This window comes from Muscardinus avellanarius (assembly GCF_963383645.1).
Source record: "Muscardinus avellanarius genome assembly, chromosome: 2".
Classification (NCBI taxonomy): Eukaryota; Metazoa; Chordata; class Mammalia; order Rodentia; family Gliridae; genus Muscardinus; species Muscardinus avellanarius.
The window spans coordinates 94,627,970-94,653,463 of NC_137787.1; the positions used below are offsets into that span (position 1 = coordinate 94,627,970).

The following is a 25,494-nucleotide window of genomic DNA, read 5'->3' on the forward strand; positions in this document are numbered from 1 at the left end:
AGTTATCCAGCAGGCTGGCCTCAAATTTGAGATCTTCTTGTGTCAGCCTTCTGAGTAGCTGGGATTACAGTTCCTGTTACTGTCTAAAATGCCACCAACCTGTGTCCTAACATTTCTGCAGCTTCTCAGCCATTTACCATTTATCAAGTATCACTCAGCTGGGCTCTGTCCATCCATGCAAAGGAATCTGTATGGCAGTTTGAGAAAGATGGTGAGAGGGAGGTGAAATTGTTGCCACTGGGGTATTCTGGAAGACTGCACTCTGTTTTTAGTATACTGTATGATAGAACTTCAAGTGTGTTACAAGATCACATATATGGGTTTGCCTAGAAATAATACAACCATCTAGAAGGTTCCACAGAGTAATACAACCTATCTTCAAAACAAAAAGAGTATAAGAAATCATTTGGAACATAGTTAATAAAACACTGCTCATATATAGTGAAGAGAAAAACCAAATTTAAGTGACTGACCAGAGTATTTTCTGTTATTTATTACATTTACTGCTTCCATTAGGAAAAAGAAAGAACCCTTGAACATGAAATGGTATAGAACAAAATATAAGTAATGTTTTGCATTTTTGTAGACATAAAGAGAATTTTTTTTCTGTTTTGAAGAATGCATTTATCTCTACTTATAATGGCATTATCTCTTTCGTGAAGACAGCAGTGAAGCTATTATAATTGCAAATTGTAAATAAAACATTTAGTCTAATCATCATTCAAACACAAATAAGTATGCAATTTCGAGATACAATTAAATATAATAAGAGCAGTGCATTATGAAATACCAATGACAGACACACCCTTGAGTAAAATTTGCATTTTCTAAGATAGCATTTTAACCATTTACAATTGACATAATTTCTATTTATAATTAAATAGGCTTTTTAAAATATCAACACTAGGAAAGTGCCATAATGAAAGAGCCCTTCAGGTTGTACATTAATGTAATCAGCCTGTGGAAATTTGAATTCGGAGTGAAAACGTCTCACTTAAGTTAATCTAACACACCTAGTGTGCCAGGCACCTGTTCAGAACATATTGCTGGGAACCATTGTATGGTAACGAATGGGTAAGCAATCTAGAAAGGAATTTATGATTAAGAACAAGGTATTCTGTATCAAGTGTGTATAGTGACAGTAGAATATTGTAGCATATTGAGACTGAGTCTCATTTCAGCATAGAGAGGAATTGGAAAGCAACACTTTCATAATAGAGTTAAGAAACAATGTGCTTATTGTTCCTAGGCATGAGTCATCCACACTGCCTATTCTAAATGTTAATGATAGCAATGTGAAGGCATGTGACATGGCACAGATGGCATTCAAGTCAGATTAGCTGCTCCCTCAGAGTGAAAAGCAAATGTTCAGCGGTCTCCTCGGACCTGCCTCTGCCTCTGCCTGTGTTTCTATCCTAGGAGGGAATGCTCCACTTCTTAGCAACCAGATTGGGATTTCCCATTAGACATTTAATCAGGCAGTTGCGTAGTGTCATAACCTTATACTGCTGAGGATGGAGAGAATTTTCAGCAGCGTTCATTGTTTGTATAGTGGTAGACAGGTATTATCATGCGAACAAAGCACAGTCCCTGCTTTTGTGGAACCTACAAATTAGTGGGACTCCAGGCACATGAACAGGTGGTTGCAATTCAGTATGATAACTCCACGACAAAGGGAAGAACAGCATGACAGGAGAAGACATAGAAGTTTGCGTCTAAACTGGCACTGGGGAGGGAGCAAGAGGTTTATTTCAACTCCTCAATCTCAAAAAAGCAAAACCAAGTAAAATAACACAAATGAATTAAAATGCTCCAAATGCAAGGGCAAGGGGTCACTTTCGGTCTCATCTATTCATTTATTTATTTACCTATTTTTTCTAGTTTCAACCTGTGCCACTGTCGAGTTCCGGTGTGCAGATGGGACGTGCATCCCAATATCAGCACGATGCAACCAGAACATAGACTGTGCAGATGCCTCCGACGAAAAGAACTGCAGTAAGATATCCTACTACCTGTATTTACTCATGCCTGGACACCTGTGGCATCGCCTTGAACACTGCCCAGCTTTTCCCTGAACCATGTCCAGAACTGATATGTAATTAACCCCTGTTGTGCAGGATAATTGCATCTTTATTTCCTCCAGATGAAGCTAACATTTCTAGCCTTGATAACCTACATAGAAGGCTTATAATCTTTGCAAATGAGGTATTTTTGTTTTTTGTTTACCTCCTCCTAGATAACACAGACTGCACGCATTTCTATAAGCTTGGAGTAAAAGCCACAGGGTTCGTAAGATGTAATTCTACCTCACTGTGTGTTCTGCCAGCCTGGATATGTGATGGATCTAATGACTGTGGAGACTATTCAGATGAACTGAGGTGCCCAGGTAATTCTAGAAAGAAAAACAGTCTGGCTTGGAGATATAAAGCCTAGCTAGTTGCATTGAATAACTTTGTTAAATTTTATTCTTAATAATCATTGATAAAGGTTAGAAGTTAAATGATACAGCCTAAACTGTAATCATTCTCACCTAAACACTCATTTGGTCTTTTTAAATGAGTTATAAAACGATACTCAAGAAATCTGTCCTAAACTTAGATCCATTACTTTTCATATCTAGTTTTTTGTTAATCCTTTTTAAATTGTTGATTACGTTTAGTAAAAATATTATAAATCTTAAATATTTACAGAATAAAAGAAGAGACTTTCTCACTGCCAGCTTGTTTCGATATTATACAGCTGGTGTTAAGTTGTTGCAATTGCATAAGTTTTGTAATAGAGGTTTGAGAAATTGTTATTACCAATATTAGGCCAAGATGAAACAGGAATAATTGTATCTGTTGGTTATCTTTAGTTGTATATCCTTTGGAGAGTGTCATTGGCCTTCATATAAGATTGCTTTCTACTACTTTTCTCAGTAATATAATCTTTGCCTTATTAGGGCTATAGTTAATTTTTAAAATAATATTGAAGGCACCATATAATAGATATTCACTAAACATACATTTTATTTCCCTTTTTATATTCTTTATCACTCTCTAGGATAAATAGATTATTTTGCAATTGAACTTTCAGCACCAATAATAAGGAATTATAATTTTTATATTAGATAAGAAAGAAAGGGACACTTATGCTGGCTTACAAAACAGTTGAAAAGAAAGAGAAAAATATTTTAGAGGATCTAAGTGTGGTGACACATTTTTTTTTTCTTTTTTGGTAGTACTGGGGTTCCTGGAAACCCTTCTACCTCTGGGCTACACTACCGGACCCCCCACACACACACCATATATATATGCTTGGAGTGTTTCCAATATATTGGAAACAGGGTCTCCTAAGCCAGTGAGGCTGGCTTCAAACCTGCACCATCCTCTTGTCTCTGCCTCCCAAGTGTGGGGATTACAAAACACATTCTTATAATCTCAGTACTTGAGAGGCTGGGATGGGAAGTTGCAGGTTTGAGGCGAGCTTCAGCAACTAAGACCCTCCCTGTTCCAAAGTATAAAATAAAATATAGCTGTGAGGTAGGTCAGAGTTAGAATGCCCCTGGATTCAATACTTGGTAACACACACACACACACACACACACACACACACACACACACACACACATGCTCTGGCATTCACACACAAAAATTATAAAATTATTAGGGAATATGTAGAGAGAATCCTAAAAAGACCTTAGATATAAAGTATAATGAAGGTTTTGATCTCCATGGTAAATCCACTAAAATTGATTTTTTATTGTGTAAAAAATTTATATAGGGATACTTTTATCTTAAAATACTCATAATGGAACATGATAATAGGATAGGTATATTTTTTCTAGGATTTTCTCCCTGGCTAATTAAGGACCAGCTTAAAACTATGGAAACCCAGATGATCACACTGGTACACACCTGTAATTCCAGAATTTGGGAGGCTGAGAGAAAAGGATTGCATGTTCAAGGCCAGCCTCAACAATTTTGCAAAACTTTCAGCAACCTAGCAAGAGACCATGTTTCAAAAACAAAAAATAACAAAATGGTCTGGAGATGTAAACTTGGAAGTAGACTGTCCTTGAGTTCAATCCCCAGTAACAAAAAGAAAAAAAAAAATACTATGTAAATCCAAAAGTACAGACATTTAGTAAGAGAAGAAAATCTGTATTTTATATGTTCTTGAAAGATATAATATTCTTGGAAGTAATAATAATAACTGTGATTTTTAAAAATATAATTTATAATATATTATATACAGTCTATTTTTTCATGATATTTTTATAAAGCATCGCTTTCTCTTTCTCTCTCTTTCTTTCTTTCTTTCTCTCTTTCTCTCTTTCTTTCTTTCTTTCTTTCTTTCTTTCTTTCTTTCTTTCTTTCTTTCTTTCTTTCTTTCTTTCTTTCTTTCTTTGTCTTCCTTTCTTTCTTGTGCTGAGGGCTGAACCCAGGGCCACACATGCTGAGGATGTGTTCTACTTGTTATTTATTTTTTGTTATGCATATGGAATTAAGAATATTTATGTGCAGGACATGGCGGCACATACCTGTAACCCAAGTACTTGGCATGCAGAGATAGAAAGATCACGGGTTCAATACTAGCCTAAGCAACTTCCCAAGACTCTATTTTAAAATAAAAAGAAAAATAAAGTTACACATGGATTTAGATCTAAGGTAGAATGCCTCTGGTTTCAATACCCCCCAAAAAAGAAAAGAAAAGAAAAGAAAAGAAAAGAAAAGAAAAGAAAAGAAAAGAAAAACATGCATTCTATGTAAATACAATTCCTTCCTTGGCCTTGGTTTAATTCACTTTAGAGTTATTTCAGTTATTTTAATTATCTAATTCCCACACTTTCTAAATTCAAACAGATTTTCTATTTCTGTTTGTTCTGGGACCCAATCCTGGATGAGATTTGCTTATCATGTCTTCCCAGTTCCCCTGGACCATGACAGTTGCTTTTCCTTGGCTTTTGTGACCCTGGCTTTCTTGAGGAGAATGTCTTAGCTACTTTGTATTTATTTGCTTGCAACTTACCTTTTCCAGTCCAAGTACTATTAATGTTTTATCTACCTATATTGCAGAAGTCAAAGATTAATTCAACTTGTTTGACAATGCATTCTGTTTTTTATCACAGTTCAAAACAAACACAAATGTGAAGAAAATTATTTTGGTTGTCCTAGTGGAAGATGCATTCTGAATACATGGGTATGTGATGGTCAGAAAGACTGTGAAGATGGACTTGATGAACTCCATTGTGGTGAGAAGTTGTATCTTGCTTTTGTTTTATGAACCGTAGCATTTTTATATGTTGATGTTCTCTTACACAGGGATTTTATACAAGACATTGTTAGAAGGTCTTTTACTTTCATTAAATAAAATAAAAATGGTAAAAATTAAAGTAAAACAGCAGAAATTATAACAAAGAAAAAAATCTTTTGTTGCAAGCCAGTAGCAGTGGTATATCTCCATAATCACTGTACTTGGCTTCAAAACAAAAAATAAAAAAGGGCTAAGATTTTAGCTTAAAGGTAGAATGCCTCTGGGTTCAATCCCTAATATTAGAATAATAATAATAATCTTCTGCTGCAGCCATTTTTTAAATTTCCAGGTCTTTGTGAGTTGTTACCTTTATCAATCTAAGTAATATAATCTTACATCCTAATTTCTTAATTATTTACATCAGATAAGACTAATATATTTACTTTTTGCTATGAAAAATAAGGATTTAGCACACATTATTACTGCTTTTACCTGATATTGGCAGTTTTTCCATGTGTATATTTACTTCCAATTGTCAAGAATGCATTTTAACATTTATTTCATAAAATTTATAGATTTTGTGATTTTCAGACGAAGGAATTTTTTTACAAGATAAAAATCATATATACATAAGCTGGGCGTGGTGGCGCACGCTTGTAATCCCAGGATTTGGGAGACTGAGACCCGAGGATCGCGATTCGCGGACAGCCTCAGCTACTTAGTGAGGCCCTCTGCAACTCAGGGAGACATGGTTCCAAAATAAAGAATAAAAAATAGGGCAGGACGTGTAGCTCGGAGGTGGAATGCCCCTGGGTTTCATCCCCAGACCCGCAAAAAAAAAAAAAAAAAAAAAAAATATATATATATATATATATATATATATATATATATATATATATATTATATATATCTCATACATACAGTTTTGTTTTGTTTTGTTTTGTTTTTGGTGGTACTGGGATTCCTGGTAAACCTACCTTTGGGCTACACTCCCAGACCCATTTTTATACTTTTTTGTTTAGAAACAGGGTCTCCTAAGCCAGAGAGACTGGTTTCGAACGTGCAGGATCCTCCTGTCTCTGCCTCCCAAGCGCGGGGATTACAAGCATGCGCCACCACGCCAAGCCATAGTGTATATTATTTGTCCTAAAATACTGCATATATGTTGGGTGTGGTGGCGCATGCTTGTAATCCCCGCGCTTGGGAGGCGGAGACAGGAGGATCACGAAGGTTTGAAGCCAGCTGCCTTAAGAGACCCTGTTTCCAAATAAATATATAAAAATAAATAAATAAATAAATATATATATATACATATATATATATACATATATACACACTATGTATATATATGTATAAATATACATATATATATATTTATTTATAAATAATACATATATATGTATAATAAATATATATATATACACTATAGTGTAAAGAGTATAAAAATTATTCTAAAATAGATCTTCTGTAAATGTCAAGCTCTCCTGAAAGTAAATTTCATGACACGAGGAAGTACATTTTGTTTTATTAAGACCCTTTATATTTTTACATCAGAGCCACATTCTGAAAAAGATTAACAGAAATTTCCAAAACTAGTTCATATGAACTCACAATTTCTAAACAAGAATCAATTATAGGATTTTATTTCAAATTTTATTTTTATCTGGCTTCTGTTTTCTATATTTCATTATTTTCATAGATCATACAATTAAACATTTCAGGCCAGGTGTGGTGGTACACACTTGTAATCTTAGTATTTGCTGTTATGGTTGGGAGAAATGTTCCCGAGGACCCTTTAGGCTCCTGGAAACTGTTCTCATAGCTGCAGATTCTTGTTCAGAAATAGGATAGATAAAAAACTTGTTCGAACTCTTGCTGAAAACTTAAGTGAGTTCATTATTACAAAGATTGAAATATAGGAGATAATTTACAGCCCTATACTATCCCAGGATAGTAGGCAGATGACTCAAAAAGAAGTTACTGGAGGCTTCTAGACTTAGAACATTTTATACCAATAATTTTCTGACCCAACTAGATCTGCCCTTTCTCCAGGGCAGGTCTTTTGTTTTAGATTTCTTTGTTAGGACCAGAATGATTCTCAAGGTCAGGGGCCACTTATTTATCTGATCCCCTTTTACAAAGGTCAGTACCCTCCACCCACACTCTTGGGGAATACTTAACTTTTGCTAGATGCCACTTATTATGTAAACTTGCTTTTAGAATTTAGAAGGTCCTAGGCACCAACCCTCTTCCCACTTGCTAATTACTTTTACTGAGGGTACTTTGAGCTACCTGAGTGCCTGGCAGTAACCAGGCCCTTATTGCTTTTTTTACAGATTAGAACTCAACTTTTTTTTTTTTTTTTTTTTGGTGGTACTGAGGTTCCTGGAAGCCCTTCTACCTCTGGTTACACTCCCAGACCTATTCTTTTATATTTTTATTTAGAAACAGGGTCTCTTAAGCCAGTGCGGCTGGCTTTGAACCTGTGTGATCCTCCTGTCTCTGCCTCCCAAGCACAGGGATTACAAAGCTTGGGCCACCAAGCCCCACATGAATTCCACTTTTGATAAACCAATTGTTGACATATGTTAATATCAACATTTCTTTTTTGAATATTTTTAGGCCATTTCCTAATACTGGTACACTTGGAAGGCTGAGATGAGAGGATCACAGGTTCTCAGCTAGCCCCAGCTACTCAAAGAGACCCTCTGCAACTTAGTGAGACCCTGTTTTAAAATAAAAAATAATCCGGGCATGGTGGTGCAGGCTTGTAATCCCTGCACTTGGGAGGCTGAGACAGGAGGATCACCCAGGTTTGAAGTCACCCTTGTTGGTTTAAGAGACCCTGTTTCCAAATAAAAATATCAAAATGGGTCTGGTAGTGTAGCCCGGAGGTAGAATGGTTTCCATGAACCCCAGTACCACCAAAATAAATAAATAAATAAATATAAATAAATAAAATAAAATAAAGAATAAAAAATAAGGCCAGGCATGGTGGTGTACACTTGTAATCCCAGCATTTGAGAGGCTAAGACCAGAGGATCACAGTCCGCGGACAGCCTCAACAGCTTACGGAGGCCCCTTGCAACTCAGTGAGACCCGATTTCAAAATAAAGAATAAAAAAATAAGGCAGTGGGTGCAGCTCATAGGTGGAATCCCCCTTGGTTCCATCCCCAGTACTAATAAATAAATAAATAAATAAATAAATAAATAAATAAATATAAAAATAAAATAGGGCTGGGAGTGATGAAGCTCAGAAATAGAATGTTCCTGGGCCCAGTACTCCAAAAAGCAAAACAAAACAAAATCATTTTAAATGAAAAATACATGATTTCAAAAGAATTACATTGATTAATAGAAATACTATCACAGACTATGTATATACATGTAAATATATACCAATATCAGTCTAGGTACTCTCTATTGGGAGGGAGGGAAATGGGGAGGGAGGCTCCAAGAGTGCCTTTTGTCGTTCTCAACATGATTGATTTACATTATGATGTGAGACTATAATGCACCAGTAAAAGCACACAAAAAATACAAGTCTTTCTGTAAAAAGTAAAAGTTTTTGAGATTAAAATCAAAACTTACAATAACGTATATTCTGAACAATTAAAAAAATTGATTTTGGGCATTTTCTAGTGGTACATATATTAGGCAAAGCAGAGAGGCTGGGATATAAAAAAGTAAGCAGAAATGATATGGATGAGTATGTTGTTACATATAATCTGGTAAGAAAAGAAAGAAATACAGCCACTATGCTATGCCACTGTGTACCAGTATGGGGAAGAGGTTTCAAAATATATTAAGGTACCAGTACTGGAAAATATTTTCAATTTTTAAAATATATCTTTGGCAGTAAAAAAAAATAAAAATAAAAAGCCAGGAGCTTCAGGAAAAGGGCTACAGAATTCCAGGCACCAAGGATGATTAGCAAGACAACAGAGATAGTCCCAGGGCCTTTTTCATTGTAAAGATAAGATTTCCCAAGAATGTGAAAGGATACCATAAACCTTCAGGAGATCCCAGAATTCGATAATCATGGGAGGATGACATAAGCTTTCAAGAGATACCAGAATCCAATGATCAACTAACACATTTTGGGATATAACAAAAGGCTTGGGGTCTGTATTGGAGACAGGACAGACATACAGGAAGGAATCCCCCACATCAAAACACTGGCCCCAGAGGGGGCGGATCTAGTTGGATCAGAAGACTGCTTATAAAATACTCTGTAGCCAGAAACTGTCAGTGACTTCGTTTTGGGCCACACCCCCCTATACTACCCCGGAATAATATAGGACTGTAAAATGTCTTGTACATTTCTATCTTTGTAATAATGAACTCATTTAAGTTTTTAGCAGGAGTTCAGACTAGTGTATATTTGTCCTAATTCAGGACAAGGATCTGCAGCTACCAGAACAGTTTCCTCAAGAACAGTTGCCACCAAAACCATAACAAGTATTCCATTCCATCTAAGTTTGAGTGTTTTTAAGGGAGTGACACAAAACAACTATGTGTTAGGTATATACAGGTTTGAAACTTGCTTGTTATCAAGCTAAATCCTCCTTAGTCATCACATTTTTAAAAACCAAACATATATGCTCAGCAGACCACCCTGCCATATTGTTGCTTAGGATGGAATTCTTTTCCTTTTAGTTAAAAAAAAATAGATTAAAATGTAAAAGTGTTACTAAATAAACTTGGAATATTTATTTGGTATTTGTATACCACACAATTTCTAAGAGTGATAATCTGTAATATCCTGGGAGTTGAGTGACTCTCACAATAATTAATTCAAAGGCAAGCACTAGGGGAATCATGTTGAAGGAATGAAATTGTGTGAGCTGAAAACACAGAAAGCCTAGGCAGACTATTGTCAAAATGTTATACAGAGTTGTCACAGAGAAGAGGAATTTGGCTTGTTTTATTATGGGATGACTGGTTTTTGGAGACGTGTCCAAAAGAGCTTTCTCAGTGTGAAATCCAAGATGATCTCAATTTTTATATTTTTGTTCTTTATAATCAACACATAATAAATTACACATAATTGTGGCAAACCATGTGATGTTGTAAAACATGTAAATGGAATGTTTAGTTAGATTTAATGTATCTGTTTCTTCAAATATCTACCAGTTCTTGGTGGAGAAAACTTTCAAAATATTTTCCCCCAGCTTTTTAAAATTATGCAACAAATTATTGTTTTGGGTAGTCAGCCTACTATTCAGTTGCAGGGCAGAAATTATTTCTCCCAGCTTTTCCACTTAAAATAAACATTGTTGTTTATTTTCCAGATTCTTCATGCTCTTGGAATCAATTTTCTTGTTCTGTGCAAAAATGCATTTCTAAACACTGGATTTGTGATGGAGAGGATGATTGTGGAGACGGATTAGATGAAAGTGATAGCATTTGTGGTGAGTTATTTCTTTGATGTTCTCAATCAATTTTTAACCATTTTGCATGCTCTATATTTTCCAGTGTATTAAACTCATAACTAAATTTACATATACATTCTTATGTACCAGTTTTATTATCTTTATAGAAATCAATTATTTTGCTATTTTTGTATATGCAACTTATTCAATAGTTAAGATTTTTCTCAATATTTCCACAAATAATGTATTCATACATTTTATTTCTAATTTTTAATTACCTTTGGGGGGGAATTTCCAGGACTAAAATTGCTGAGTCAAATCATCAAATACTTTTCCTGCAGGAGTAGTGACGCATGTTTATAGTCCCAGGTCTTGGGAGGCGGAGACAGGAGGATTGCACAGGTTCAAAGCCAGCCTCACTGACTTAGGAAACCCTATTTCCAAATAAAAATATAAAATAGGTCTGGGAGTGTACCCTGGAGGTAGAAGGGTTTCCAGAAACCACAGTACCACCTAAAAACAAACAAACAAACAAACAAAAACAAAACAAAAATAAACAACAACAAAAAAACATTTTCCTGAAGACTCAATATATATTGCCAAGATGTTCTCCAAAATTAATATAAAAATTCATTATGCTGCAAACTTTGAATGTTTCTGAATGTGGGTGAGTATATTTTATAGTGACCATCAATATTGAACAATTTTAAATGCAATTAAAGAAAGGTTAATATTGTATATGCTTTTAAAATGCTCCTTAAAATTCAGCGCTATGGATTGGAGGTCTTAATTTCAAATGTCTTTGTGTACCAACTACATGTAAGCTACAAACCCAGTGCAATTGCTTTTTAATAATAACAAATATTTAAGTTTAAATTGAATTATTAACTAAATTTCTTAAAGCATAAAAGAATGGAGTGAGCTAATCTTCACAAATTTATTGCAGTTGTTCAGGTTGTTTACTAAATTGTCTTTTGTCTATGTGATCTATAAAAATGTGTATAGATATGTTGTTGTATCTGTGCATTTTAATTCATTAAATCAATCCTCATAGGAAACTGTTAATTTTCCTCATCTTATAAAGAGAAGGATGAGTCATGAAATGAGTTGCATATACTGAGTTAAGTGCACTTAAAACCGTTTTCAAATGTCAGGGGTTGTATATTTTATAGTACTCAGGCTAAACTCAATTTCTTCCTAAAAATATAAAATTGGTGATATCTTCTTAAAGTAGGTAATTTTTTTGTATTTATTTCACCTAAAATCTACCTTTTCTTTACATATCTGAAACAATTTAGAATTATACAAAAAATTAATACAAATAATAGAAAGACAGCATCAGAAATCTCTAAATATGAGGAAAAATAGTAATCAGATGACTATTAAACTCTATTTTATTTCCCTTTATACTTAAATCTTTCATTTTAATAGTGGACATGTTCCCAGAGTCTGCTTTTTATGCTTTCAACCCTTACAGTAACTTTATCCTAAATTTCTTCATTGGCAACTGTATTCTCTGCATAGACACCTTATAATAGAAAGAGTAGAGGTTCTGAAGTTACATACAGTCCAGTTCCCTCACATCTGTGTTTTCAAGGTGTATCATCAAGGGAAATTAATGTTATTTTGTATTTTTTGGATCCCTTACCTATTAAAGGTATAAAGAGATTTACCTGTATAACAATTGTGGTTACCTAACAAAGCCCATGTGCTCTAAATCCACAGTTCATTGCCATTCATTTTTGTTTTATTTTTTTAGCCTCCTTCTTTAAAGTGCTGGTTTTATGTCTGAATAAATATCAATATCTAATATTTTAGAATAGGAATGAAACCTTACAAATAATTTATCTCAGTGGTTTCCAACATTTATTGTACAAAGGATTTTTTTTGAGACGTCTTTTTAAAAATGTGGTTTCTCAACCCCACCTACATATATTCTTCTGTGGATGTGCACACATTTTTTTTCTTCATAAGCACACAGTGATTTTCACATGGTATACTGAGAATTCAGTTTTGAAAACCATTGTCTAGTTCACATTTGTCTTTTGGTAGATAAAAAAAAAAAAAGAAATTCAGAGGTTAGATATTTGCCTAAAATCATTTTGTTAATTAGTGATGATAGAGGTAGGGCCAGAATTTAGGTTTCTGAAATATTAAATAGTGTGGTGACTATTACCAGTCAACTGTTGTTATGTGAGTAGGGATACAAGATGGATCTAGTGGAATTCCATTAGTTTTTCTTTCTTCTCCCTTGGGATTCTTTTACCTAAAGATAATATGCGTCTCCAGAGGGTACTGCCAACTGTGGAGGAAGCCACAGCTTTTTTCTCTGATGAATTTTCTTTCCAATTGACTTCATTGTTTCAAAATGTTAATAAAGGGCCTGTTGAACACTATCAAAAGAGACAGAAAACTAGTCGTAAAGAATGTTATTTCATTTTATAGTTGGAAATATCCTTGTAATTATCTACGATACTCTTCATTTTAAAAGTAAGAAAATTCAGATATTAGTCTTCTCCAAGGTTTTGCATGATTAGATTTCGATTATAATTTTTGTGTGTGTGTGTGGTGGTACTGGCGTTCCTGGAAGCCCTTCTACCTCCGGGCTACACTCCCAGACTTATTTTATATTTTTGAAACAGGGTCTCTTAAACCAGTGCGGCCGGCTTCCAACCTGTGTGATCCTCCTGTCTCAGTCTCCCAAACGCTGGGATTACAAGAGTGCGCCCCCACGCCCGGCTCGATTAGATTTTTTTAATTTCCCAATCAGTGCTCTTTCTATTATGAATACATGAGGAACAAGTTGTAAATGAAATATGGGAAGAATCAAGGAATTTTATATTGATCAACACTGTCTTAGTAGAAAGAATACAATATTAAAAACTCATTCTAAATAATGGCAATATTACATAAATTAAAATATTGAATGAATGCCGGGAGTGGTGGCGCATGCTTATAATCCCCGCGCTTGGGAGGAGGAGACAGGAGGATAGCGCAGGTTAGAAGCCAGGCGCGCTGGCTTAAGAGACCCTGTTTCCAAATAAAATAGGTCTGGGAGTGTAGCCCAGAGGTAGAAGGGCTTCCAGGAACCCCAGTACCACCAAAAAGAAATTATATAAAGAAAAAAAAAAAAAATATATATATATATATATATATATATATATATATATATAGAGAGAGAGAGAGAGAGAGTATAAATAAAAAGGAATATAATAAATATAATTTTTCAGAAAAATAATTTTTATATAAGACAATAAAGTTGTTAATAGTTAGCAGATAAATTAATTTTAAAATGAAAGAAGCATTTATTTAGTGGATGGTTTTCTGATTCCTTCCAGTAGTAGACACCCTGTTGAACCTCATTCTGTAAAGCACTGGTCCTAAATCAAATGATTCAGTCTGAGTCCACTAGGATTCTCCAATATATTTAGCCATTTTGTCCTTCTGGTTAATGTATATGTGGGAACAGACATGGTTATGTGGGAAGAGAAGCCAGAGGATTTTATTTCTGAAACCTCAGTGCTACTAGTTTTGGAAACATTGTATTGAAAAGCATTTTCTACATGATTTCAACTGTACAGCTGAAAATTAAGAAGATAATAATCATTTAATTAAAGCACTGTGGTCATGGCTTTCAATTACTGAAAATAAATATCTTCCATCAGTCAACTCTATCACAGTTTCTCCTTGAAGATAGTAAATACGTTTTAAAAATTCCAAAACTATCTTTTTTAGCAGTTTATCTGGGCAGATTTTGATCTTATGATAGTGAAATTTGACCAGAGCCATGTTATTCATCAACTCAACAAATATCTGTGACCTTTATATGTTTTGCTACATTTTTACAAAGAAGAGGAGGATTGCAGGTTCAAAGCCAGCCTTGACAAACTTAGCAAGGCTCTCTGCAACCTTTTGAATTCTTTTTTTTTTTTTTTCTTGGTGGTACTGGGGATGGAACTCTGGGGCCTTCTACATCCGGGATACACTCCCAGACCTATCTTATATTTTATTTTATTTTTTGGTACTGAGGTGGAACCCAGAAGGCTTTCTACCTCCGGGCTATTCTCCCAGACCTATTTCATATTTTATTTGTCAACAGGGTCTCACTAAGTAAGTAGCTGAGGCTGGCTTCGAACCTATGCAATCCTCCTATCTCAGTCTCTCAAGCGCTGGGATTACAAGCATGTGCCACCAGCTATCTTGGATTTTATTTGGAAACAGGCTCTCTTAAGCCAGGTGAGGCTGACTTCGAACCTGCGTGATCCTCCTGTCTCAGCCTCCCAAGCGCGGGGATTACAAGCGTGTGCCACCATGCCCGGCACTCTGCAACCTTTTGAGACCCTGTTTCCAAATAAGAAATAAAATCGGGCTCGGGGTTTAGCTCAGAGGTCGAACGAATGCCTCTGGGTTCAATCCCTAGTGCCTATATATATATTGCAATTAGGAACAAATGCATTCTTAAACAAAAATCTGTAGACAACTGTAGAAGAAGGAGAACATTTGATGATTCCAAACAATCATTGTCTTTTCCTTGTAAGCACCAATCTACTTACCCTCTTTCCCACAGGAATGCAATAGTAGGCATTTTCTATTGGGCAGACAGTGATCTTAATGGCACTTTTTCCTTTGGGTTTCAGGTGCCATTACTTGTGCTGCGGACATGTTCAGTTGTCAGGGCTCTCACGCCTGTGTGCCCCGACACTGGCTTTGTGATGGTGAAAGGGATTGTCCAAATGGCAGTGATGAGCTCTCCACGGCCGGCTGTGGTACGTCTGAGAAAACCATTGCCAGAATCCGGGATATTTGTTTTCACAGTGCTTGCCACTTTAGGTTTCCTTCACTTCCCCCATCCCTGAGAACTGATTAGGTGGATGTTGTTATCATAGTACTTCAGCAACCTCTCAACCACGGCAGAGGGTTTCAAACACGCACAGAGGTATTACCCATCTTAAAACCATTTTGATGGTTGCTGGATCTTGTCATTTTACTGCTGAGATAGTATCACCACATCACATGCGTGAGTATGGCGGACTTGGTATTTTCTTTTTAAATCCCTCCACCCCACCATAATTTCTCAAGAAAGCTTTTAGATTGCCTATTACAGATACTCTGTAAATAGCTGCTCTGATATTAGATGACAGCTGATCAGGAGGTCAGTAAACACCTATTAGTTCAGCGGCTAGGGTATTAACCTTGGGGTCAGGTAAAAATAGTACAGATATAGCTGAATGAAGCCAAGAGATCAAAGGAACACCTTTGGGGGTCAGACAATTTACCAAGTTTCCAATTCAGGTGACCTCAGGAATTTCTGAAGGAATTACTCAATAGTAAAACATTTAGATAAATTATTTGCCTGCTCAAAAGAATGAAGGGACTGAATATGTGAATGCAGATCCCAAGGTCACACAGAAGATCTGAGCTGAGTAATTTACCAGAAAATGTGCTATGAATTCTCTTCCTTGGGGTGAATTCTGCCAGTCCTCTCTTCAATGGGCTGTATTATGACTTTAAGACATTATATTTGAAGCAGATATATATATATATATATATATATATATATATATATATAGTACATAAGAGATAGTAAAAGCACCAAAGAAAATAAAATCTTGGACAGAAATTAGAATATTATATTAATATAGGTTTCTGATTCAGATGACCTCCGAAATTTCTAAAAGAATTACTCAATAGTAAAACATTTAGATAAATTATTTGCCTATTCAAAAGAGCAAAGGGACTGAATATGTGAATGCAGATTTCAAGGTCACACAGGAGATCTGAGTTGAGCAATTTAATACAGGTGTATTAATGCAAGTATATCCATGTTTATAGGAGCACGATTCAAAATAGCCAAATTATGGAACCAACCCAGGTTTCCATCAACAGATGAATGGATTACAAAATTATAGGATATACACACAATGGAATTTTACTCATCAAATTAAGAACAAAATTATGTCATTTGCAAGAAAATGGGAAGACCTAGAGAACATTATATTAAGTGAAATTAGCCAAGCACAGAAAGTGAAGGCTCATATGTTTTCTGTCCTATGTGGATGTTAGGAAGTAATCGAGAAACTCTGGTAGACCCAGGAAGGTAGTCTAGGGGACGAGGTAAATGGAGGATCAGTGAAGGAATCACTTCCAAGGACATTGTGTACATATATGAGAATATCAATATCAGTCTCAATACCCTGTACTGGGAAGGGGAGAATGGAGAGGGAGCCGGGGAAAACCCACTAAGTGCTGTGTGCATTTATGTCACTATCACTGTGAACAGCTCTATGATTATGAGACTATAATACATCAATAAAAGTATTAAAATAAAAAATAAATGAAATAAAAAGGGAAAAAAGAAAATGAAATTTTCTAGACAGTTCTATTTGCACAGAATCCATAGAATTGTTGTAGAATAATTCACTTTGATCTTGAAACAGATATGTATGTCTATAAAGGTCAATGAGGCTACTGAGGGCTACAAAATAAAGGATTACACATCAATTCAGGGATCCAGATGGTCCCAGTATGCTGTTGCTATTGTAGCAAGTTAACACTCTAGGAGGCATATTAACACTTTTGGACCACATGGGTACTATTAAGTAAATGATGCTAAAGTGCACCAAATTGTACTCTAGTGACCTGAAAGCGTTAATGCCAAATAAGTCACCGTTGCTCAGTGTTGTAAAGAATTCATGCTTTTGAGTTGGCATCATTCACTCCAGTTATGCAAGCTGTCAGGCAGTTCAAAGTTAGAGAAGTTATTAGTAACTCAAAGTTCTACTTGATTACAGTAGGCAATTATTAATACTGTTCCTATGTGGCTTCTATACAGTTCTTAAAGATAAATTCGTTGGACGTAAATTATATTTGATTACATTCAAAGAACCCTTTCTGTTTTTACCTACGTAAGGCTTTGTGTCAATAATTACTGAGATGAAAGCAAAGATTGTTTGGCTCATGAAGTCTGAGGCAGCCTAGGGGAGAGAGCTGAGAGGCATGTGAAAGAATAATTATACCCCAAGTGTTCGAATGCTGCAATAAAATACACTAGATCATCATGAAGAAATATTATATAAAAGTCCTGGAAATATGATGGGAGGGTTTCAAGAAAAAGTGATAATATTTCCGAATCCTGAAGGACACAAAGAAAGATGTATTCCATGGGGATAAAGGTGCTTAATCAGACAGGAAGGGAGGGAGTGGCAGGCAGCTAAACTGCCTTACGTGCCTAGCACATACCTATTATTGTGATAGGTGATTTTATTTGTATTACTGGATTCCCACAACATCATAGTGAAGTGGTTTTTGGCTACCTGCCAAAAATAATTATAATATAGGTAGGAATTTAAAGAGTACCCAAGAATTTAATTGAGTACCTAACAGAAGACTTGTCTCACATACCTTATTTAGTCCTTATAAAGAATTCATAAGACATATTTAATTATCTTTATTTAAATATAAAGAAAGCATGAAGAAGGCATTAGCTTCCTCAAGGACAAACATACATGGCAGAGATACATTCTACAAAGTATTATTATTCTTTCTAGTATTCTACAATAACACATAGTAGATTATTAATATTTGAATATCTTAAACCTTGAATTTTTTTCTTTGTGTGTGGACTAGGGATTGAACCAAGGGACTTTCTACCTTTGAGATACACCTTCAGCCCTATTTTTTTTATTTTGAAACAGGGTCTCACTAAGTTGTAGAGGGCCTCACTAAATTGCCAAGACTGGCTGCAAACCTCAAGATACTCCTGTCTCAGCTTCTCAAGTACTAGGATTACAAGTGTGTACTATCACACCTGGCATTAAGCCATGAATCTCACCACAGCATGTACCTTTCAAACACAAGAAAGAATTACTGAAAATTAAATGATCCATTCAAACCTCCTATGACTCTTACATGTAGTATTAAAGTTCATGTCCTCTGCATGTGTTTTATGGCACATTTGATCTGTCTTGGTTATATCACTTGCTGGAGGAATATTTTCAAGGATCAGTACTCCTAAAGAATCAATATTTAATTTCCTAGTCAATATTCCTAATTTTGTGTTGTATTTATGATAGGGCTCATATCATAGATCTTACCTGCCTAACTCAACATTCCACTCTTAAAGTCACCCTAAATTGTATTTTTTAAAAACAATCTTTTCAACCCATTTTAAAATTTGTATCATGAATATTAGCACTTGATAGTTTTTAAGTCCATTTTTCACAAGGAAGCAAAACTCTTACTACTTAACTGGCATTACTGTAGGCTCAAAAAGGGAAAGGACTCAGCCATGTGATTAGCCAAGTGATTTTTTTTTCAGTATTGGGGATGGAACCCAGCGGCATTCTACCTCCAAGCTACACCCCCAGACCTAGTTATTATTCTTTACTTTGAAACAGGGTCTCATTGAGTTACAGAGGTCCTTACTAAGTAGCAAGGATGGCCACGAACTGCGATCCTCCTGTCTCAGCCTCCCAAATGCTGGGATTAAAAGCATGTGCCATCACACCCGACTTTATTTTTTTTGTAATATTTGAATTAGTCTTTTAGAAAGCTCACAAATTGCTGTATGGCACATAATTTTATGTTCACACTAGAATAGTAGTTGACTTTATTAATACTGAAACTTTGAAGTATTTATATAATGTAGTCATACATTCAACTACATATATGAGATTACTACTTAATCTGATATACTGGATACTATTAAGCCAAGCTTCCATTTTCTGAACAAATCTGTATTGTTAGGTATAATTTTATTTATGTTCTAAATTTCTAGTATATATATGCTCATTTAAGTATCTGTTTTGTGATTTTTTTAGCTCCCAATAATACATGTGATGAAAATGCCTTCATGTGCCAAAATAAAGTTTGCATTCCCAAACAATTTGTCTGTGACCATGATGATGACTGTGGAGATGGCTCTGATGAGTCCCTACAGTGTGGTGAGTATGACTAACATTGCATGGAGGAAAGTCTCAGGCTATGAGCCTTTAAAATGACTCTGGGAACACAAAATAATAACTAAATTAAACATGTCACAGGACTAGGAAATGAACAATCCACCACATATAACTTTGTCAAGGCTCAGCATAATTTTACTTGTTTTTGAAAATCATGGCTCACTGTAGCATACTCATAATAGTCTGCGACTATGCTGGGAAATTTCTATTAAAAGCTTGTTTTATAAAAATATTTTGAAGTCTGTTTAACCATGCAAGGCTGTCTCAATCTTAAAAGAAAACCAAATATTTGATTGAGAAAAAGGAATGTAACTAAGAATTATCAGAGAAGGCCATTTTTTTTTTTAAAGTTAGTCAGAGGAAATCATATTTACATCCTAGAGTGTGTGACCTGGTGCCTAAGAGCATCAATCTTAGAGCCAGAAAACCTGGGTTCCCCCATCTGTCATTTACTAGCTGTGGGACCTTGAAGAAGTACTTCACCTCTCTGTACCTAAGTTTATGCATCTACAAAGAAGTTCATTGATTGTGCTTAACCCTAAGGCCTCAGAAAATTGAGTTAAATGCATTAAAATTTTAGTTCAATTCAAAACACAGTGAATTCTAGCTGTATTTTACAGAGATCTGTGAGTGGATGTGATGGAGGAAAAACAATTCATCTTCAGTGTAGTTAAGTTGGTGGTAAAGAGTTAAATTGGAGCTATATGAGAAAAAGACCTGAAGCACATGTGAGATACATTGATTTTAAGTATTGTGATTCTGAGGCCACCACATATTTTGAAACAAGGGAATGGAATGACCATAATATATGTGCTGTAGAACCATCTTCATGAGCATTTTGGAAGCAGTAGTGCCATGGAGGAGAACCATAAAAGGAAAATAAACCAGTTAGCAGTTACTGAATTGATTTTGATGGCTAACAGTATGGTTCAGAAAGAGACTAGGAAGGTACAAAACATGTGAAAGTTTTACAGTTAGACTCAGAGGAAGAAAGAGATTATTTAGTATGGGTGACTTGGGATCCTGTTGCTCTTTTTGAGCACTGGAACACGAGAGCTTAAGAACTGATATTAAAGAAATATAATAAAGAGTATGTATTGAATCATTTGAATATGAAGTATTAATTAGACAATCATATAAAGCTCTATAGTTAAGGCTTGAAAATATAATTCTGGAAACCAAAAATTTGATGAGAATATGTAATATTTCTTTGATAGCCATCAGCATAAAGGTGACATTTAAGGAATGAGAACACCCAGATACTGTAGATGGGAAAACAGGAAAGCATGAGACCAAAGATTGCAGATAGCACTTGACCTACAGCATGCCTGGGGGGAACAGAAGAGGACTTCAAACAAAAAGAGGAAAGAAGAGAATAGCAAACACAACATCGGAAAGAATCCTAGGAAGTGAATTATAAATAATAAGCCAGGGGTGGTCATGTTGACACACCTGTAATTCTAGGACTTGGAAGGCAGGGACAGGATGATCGCAAATAAATTCAAGATAAGCCTAAGTAGTTTAGTAACACTCTAAGCAACCTAGTGAGATCCTGTTTAAAAATAAATAAATAAATAAAATAGGGCCAGAGAGTATCTTAGAGGTAAAATATCTTTGGGATCAATCCGTGGACACACATCCAAACATATGCATGTAAACCAGGAAACTTTTTCCTAAGTAGTGTGGTTAACAGCACCAAATGTTGCAGAAGAATCACACAGAATTCTGGGCCACCACTGATTTCACACTGGCCACATGCTATTTGTAGTCTTTAGAAGGATTTTGAAATTTAGATGTTACAAAAATGAGTTGTTGATTGATTAAAGTTGAACTATGAAAAAGTAAATGGAAGACAGATTGGACAATATAGGGAGGAAGAAAAGTGTTGTTAAGAAGTACATAGATAGACATTTATTGTTATGGAACTGGGCAGGACTTGTAATTTATTGAATAAGAAGAAGGAGCGAGTAAAGAAGGACCTGGATTGAAGAAATATCATAAAATTCTCCCAGATTTGTCAAAAAGGAATGACTATTTTTGTTGACGAGGAAAGGAAAACATATATTCTAAAGCTTAATATTACAAATGAGATGATCTTTACTTAAAAACAAGCACAGATAGAAATATTAACAAATGATCTTATTTTGTAATTTGAATAAAGCTTTTAATGACTTCAAGAATCAATATATAGGATGACTGTAATAGCTATTATGCTCTATAAATTGACTCTTTTTTTTTTTTTGCGGGTCTAGAGATGGAACCCAGAGGCATTTATTTGACCTCCGAGCTACACCCCCTGCCCTATTTTTTATTCTTTAATTTGAAACAGGGTCTCACTAAGTTGCAGAGGGCCTCACTAAGTAGCTGAGGCTGTCCGAGAACCACGACCTCTGGTCACAACCTCCCAAATCTGGGATTACAAGTGTGAGCCACCACGCCCGGCTCTAAATTGACTCTTAAATTTACCATTTTAACATTTTTATTACACTTTGCTGCTTTTCAAGCATAAACATGCTGTTATAGCTTCTGAGAGCTGGTGTTACTGCTCAACATCGGTTCTTCCAGATGTTGTGGCATGATGCTTAACCATCTTTATTCTTGAAAACATTTTTTTTCTTTCAAAACTGAATAAAACCCCTAGAATATAGAAAATAAATGAACAAAGATAATGTAGTCAAACATGTCACATTCATGTTCCCTCACCTAGGAATAAGAGTATCTTGTTTCCAAGTTTATGTTCTGGGTCTTAGTTCTACTTTCATACCTCAGATATCTCATGCAACTGTGACTGCTATGACAGAAAGAAATAAGAAATATTTTCAACAGGAGTCATGTATAACCATAGGGTTAACTAGGTATGGTTTATACTGAAGTTTTATTTAACCGTTATTATACAAATTAGTCAGAATGCTTGTTTTTTTCTAGGATACCGACAGTGTAGTGTGGAAGAATTTCGTTGCACTGATGGGCGATGTCTTTTAAATACTCAGTGGCAGTGTGATGGGGACTTCGATTGTCCTGACCATTCTGACGAAGCACCTTTAAACCCAAAGTGTAAAAGTGCAGGTATAGAAATACCTAATAGTTTGGTTATTCCAAAGACTTATAATGAAAAAGCTGTAATTATCTTTTTAGTATAGAATTCAATGAGAGGAAATGCATAATATTAAGCATGTGATATTTCTAGTGATGCAACACAGGATCTTAGGAGCCAACTATGTTTTGAGGCTATCTTTAAATGTCAGTCTGTGCCAAAAATATGAAGATTTGATTCAATGAGCTTGATGAATACATTACCTTGTCCTTTTGCCGCCCCCCCAAAATTCATTTTCTTAATATTTAATGAGAATAATTTCCCTGTATAGGCTTATTTGAAATTTCAAACATAAAATAATTTGAGACCTAATTACAGCATCCCACTGTCACAATGTACACATAAATATGTATAATTAGTATTAACCAATTAACATTTTTAATAAAATTATACCTACTTTAAAAATATTTACTGGGAATTAGTGTATATTATTCAACACTTAGAAAAATATAACTAATTGTATATCATTTGAATATTTATCTACCTATAGCAACTATTCCCCTTCACTATTCCACAGTCTCAATTTGTAGTCATTTATTTTATAATATACTCAATTCCTCTTATTTTCTTATGCAGTTTATATGTTACTGGGCCTTTTTAAAGCTTGTATGATAATGAGTAATGTTCAAGTCATCTGGTTATGCGTAGTTGCAAAACCTGAGCTCTTTCCCATAGCTATATTTAGAACCACTATTATTCACCATCAATGTCCTTTTTATGCCCTGACTTAAAAATGTCAATGTTATATATTCCAGGAGAAAAAGAATTTAGGAATATCTACCTATTCTAGCTTCTTAATTTTTCGTGACATGTAATTTCTCAGAGACCTATAGCTTGAGGGAAATGTCAAAGAATCATTATGCTTTTGAACTCATTCTTCACAATACAAATGAGACAGAGATAGTCTAAATTGTAGTATAGATGCTTATTTTGATTGCTAATTTTCATAGTAAAGCTACATTTTCAATAAGTATGGAAAGTGAGCACATGGTTTGCCCTTGATTTTTCATGTTTTACGTGTAAAATCGTGCACTAACTACAATGCATTTTACATTTATTATAATTTCAGACAGATAACTTATCATATTTGTGAATGTTTTCACCAACTGTAGTGTAAAAGGCATGCCCTTTATGTTCCATTTGTTTTATTTTCTTTTTACAGAACAGTCATGCAACAGTTCATTTTTTATGTGCAAAAATGGCAGGTGCATTCCCAGCAGAGCTGTTTGTGACAATAAGGATGACTGTGGCGATGGTTCAGATGAGAGAAACTGCCATATCAATGAATGTTTGAGTAAGAAAGTCAGTGGATGTTCTCAAGATTGTCAAGACTTGCCAGTCAATTACAAGGTAGGAACTCATCAAAAATAGTAAATCATATGTTATATTAGAATTCGAGAAGATAAAAACTTCCATACACCATAAGTGTAAACCTTAAAAGGCGATTTAATAATATTAGGTTCGAATATTTAAAGGGAGAATGTCTAGAAGAACATAATAATAGTGTGGCATGAAAGTTGTAAGAATACAGTAAAGAAAATAGTCAAAATATTTTTATTAAACTTAACAAATACAAGAAAAGAATAATGCTTAGGGAAGACACTATGATCTATGATAATAGATGTATACATATATGTGCAGCTTTTAAGTTCCCATTATTGAAGTGATATGGGCTAATGTAGCACCAAAACAATCTCATAATATGATATTTTATAAGAATGGAATATTCTATTATCAAGAAGGAAAAAATAGAAACCATGTGTTATTAGGATTGAATGTAAGTACATTAATAATAAATCTTGCCTAATAATTATTTTCATACCATTTTCTTCACAAAACTGACAGATGTAAATCATTTCTAAAAACATCTCTTTTTCCATATGTTGGAATATGAGATGTAAACTGACACAATAGTAAAATGTAAACTTGTGCATTGTGTTTAACATTTGTTAAGTAGGTATGAGAAAAGCTCATTAAAACAATTCATTTGTGGAGGCCCTGGAGTTAATCTCCAGTAATACTTTATGAAAGCAATTCATTTAAAAATTACTGTGTTGTGTTTTGAGTAGTAATTCTCAGCAGTCATTCTCAGTAGGAATGATAGGAACAGGCAATAGGACATGGCTTCTATAAAACAGAGACAATCTACTGCCAATTAGAACTGTTACTGGAGTTAAAATTTTGTTCTACTAAGTTTCACAGCCATCAGAACCCATCTAGGGTATTGTGTGCATCTATGGATGTGATATTTTGTCAAAAATAACCTGGTCAAATTAAAGTGTATTCAAATTCATACATATGGAAACATGAAGGTTCTGGAGCACAAGGTTTAGAATAAATAGTGCCTACAGCAAGAAGACTCGTTGGCTGTATTTAGACATATGGAGTGGTAGAATAGGAAGCAGCCTACCTGGTTTGAGCTGTTTCAGAGGTTGAAATTAGGAGTTGGAAGGCAGATTTTATTCACTATGAGATTTTTCTAAAATTAGAGTTCTTTACCATTGTAATGAGATACCTCATGCAATACCGCTGAAGGTGGTCCACCAGTGGCTAAATAAACTTTTAAAAAGAATGCTAGAGTGAAAAAATATGCGTCTCACAGAGAGGTTGGGCTTTTTTTCCTACCAGCCTTAACATTCTGTGACAAGCTGGTTCTATAGAGTGGTAAATTCAGCTGAACTACAATATCATCTTTTTAATCTCTGAATTTATGGTACTCTGATAAACTTAATTACACCAACAATGCTTTTAGAGTATATAGGTACACCTATATAATAATAATAATTTTCACCATGTAGAAATATAGAGATTAAAAAATGAATATTGGGG

General features: G+C 34.8%; 1 protein-coding gene across 1 annotated transcript in view; it reads left to right on the forward strand.

Annotated features, from left to right (window-relative positions):
* The window catches only part of LRP1B (LDL receptor related protein 1B), a 1,956,425-nt gene that overhangs the window by 1,653,329 nt on the left and 277,602 nt on the right, over window positions 1-25,494 (forward strand). The window contains exons 48-55 of the mRNA XM_080689945.1: window positions 1,882-1,995; window positions 2,237-2,386; window positions 5,111-5,233; window positions 10,531-10,650; window positions 15,249-15,377; window positions 19,431-19,553; window positions 22,497-22,637; window positions 23,828-24,015. Coding sequence (XP_080546071.1) covers window positions 1,882-1,995; window positions 2,237-2,386; window positions 5,111-5,233; window positions 10,531-10,650; window positions 15,249-15,377; window positions 19,431-19,553; window positions 22,497-22,637; window positions 23,828-24,015 — 1,088 coding nt within the window. The remainder of the gene's footprint in view (window positions 1-1,881; window positions 1,996-2,236; window positions 2,387-5,110; window positions 5,234-10,530; window positions 10,651-15,248; window positions 15,378-19,430; window positions 19,554-22,496; window positions 22,638-23,827; window positions 24,016-25,494) is intronic.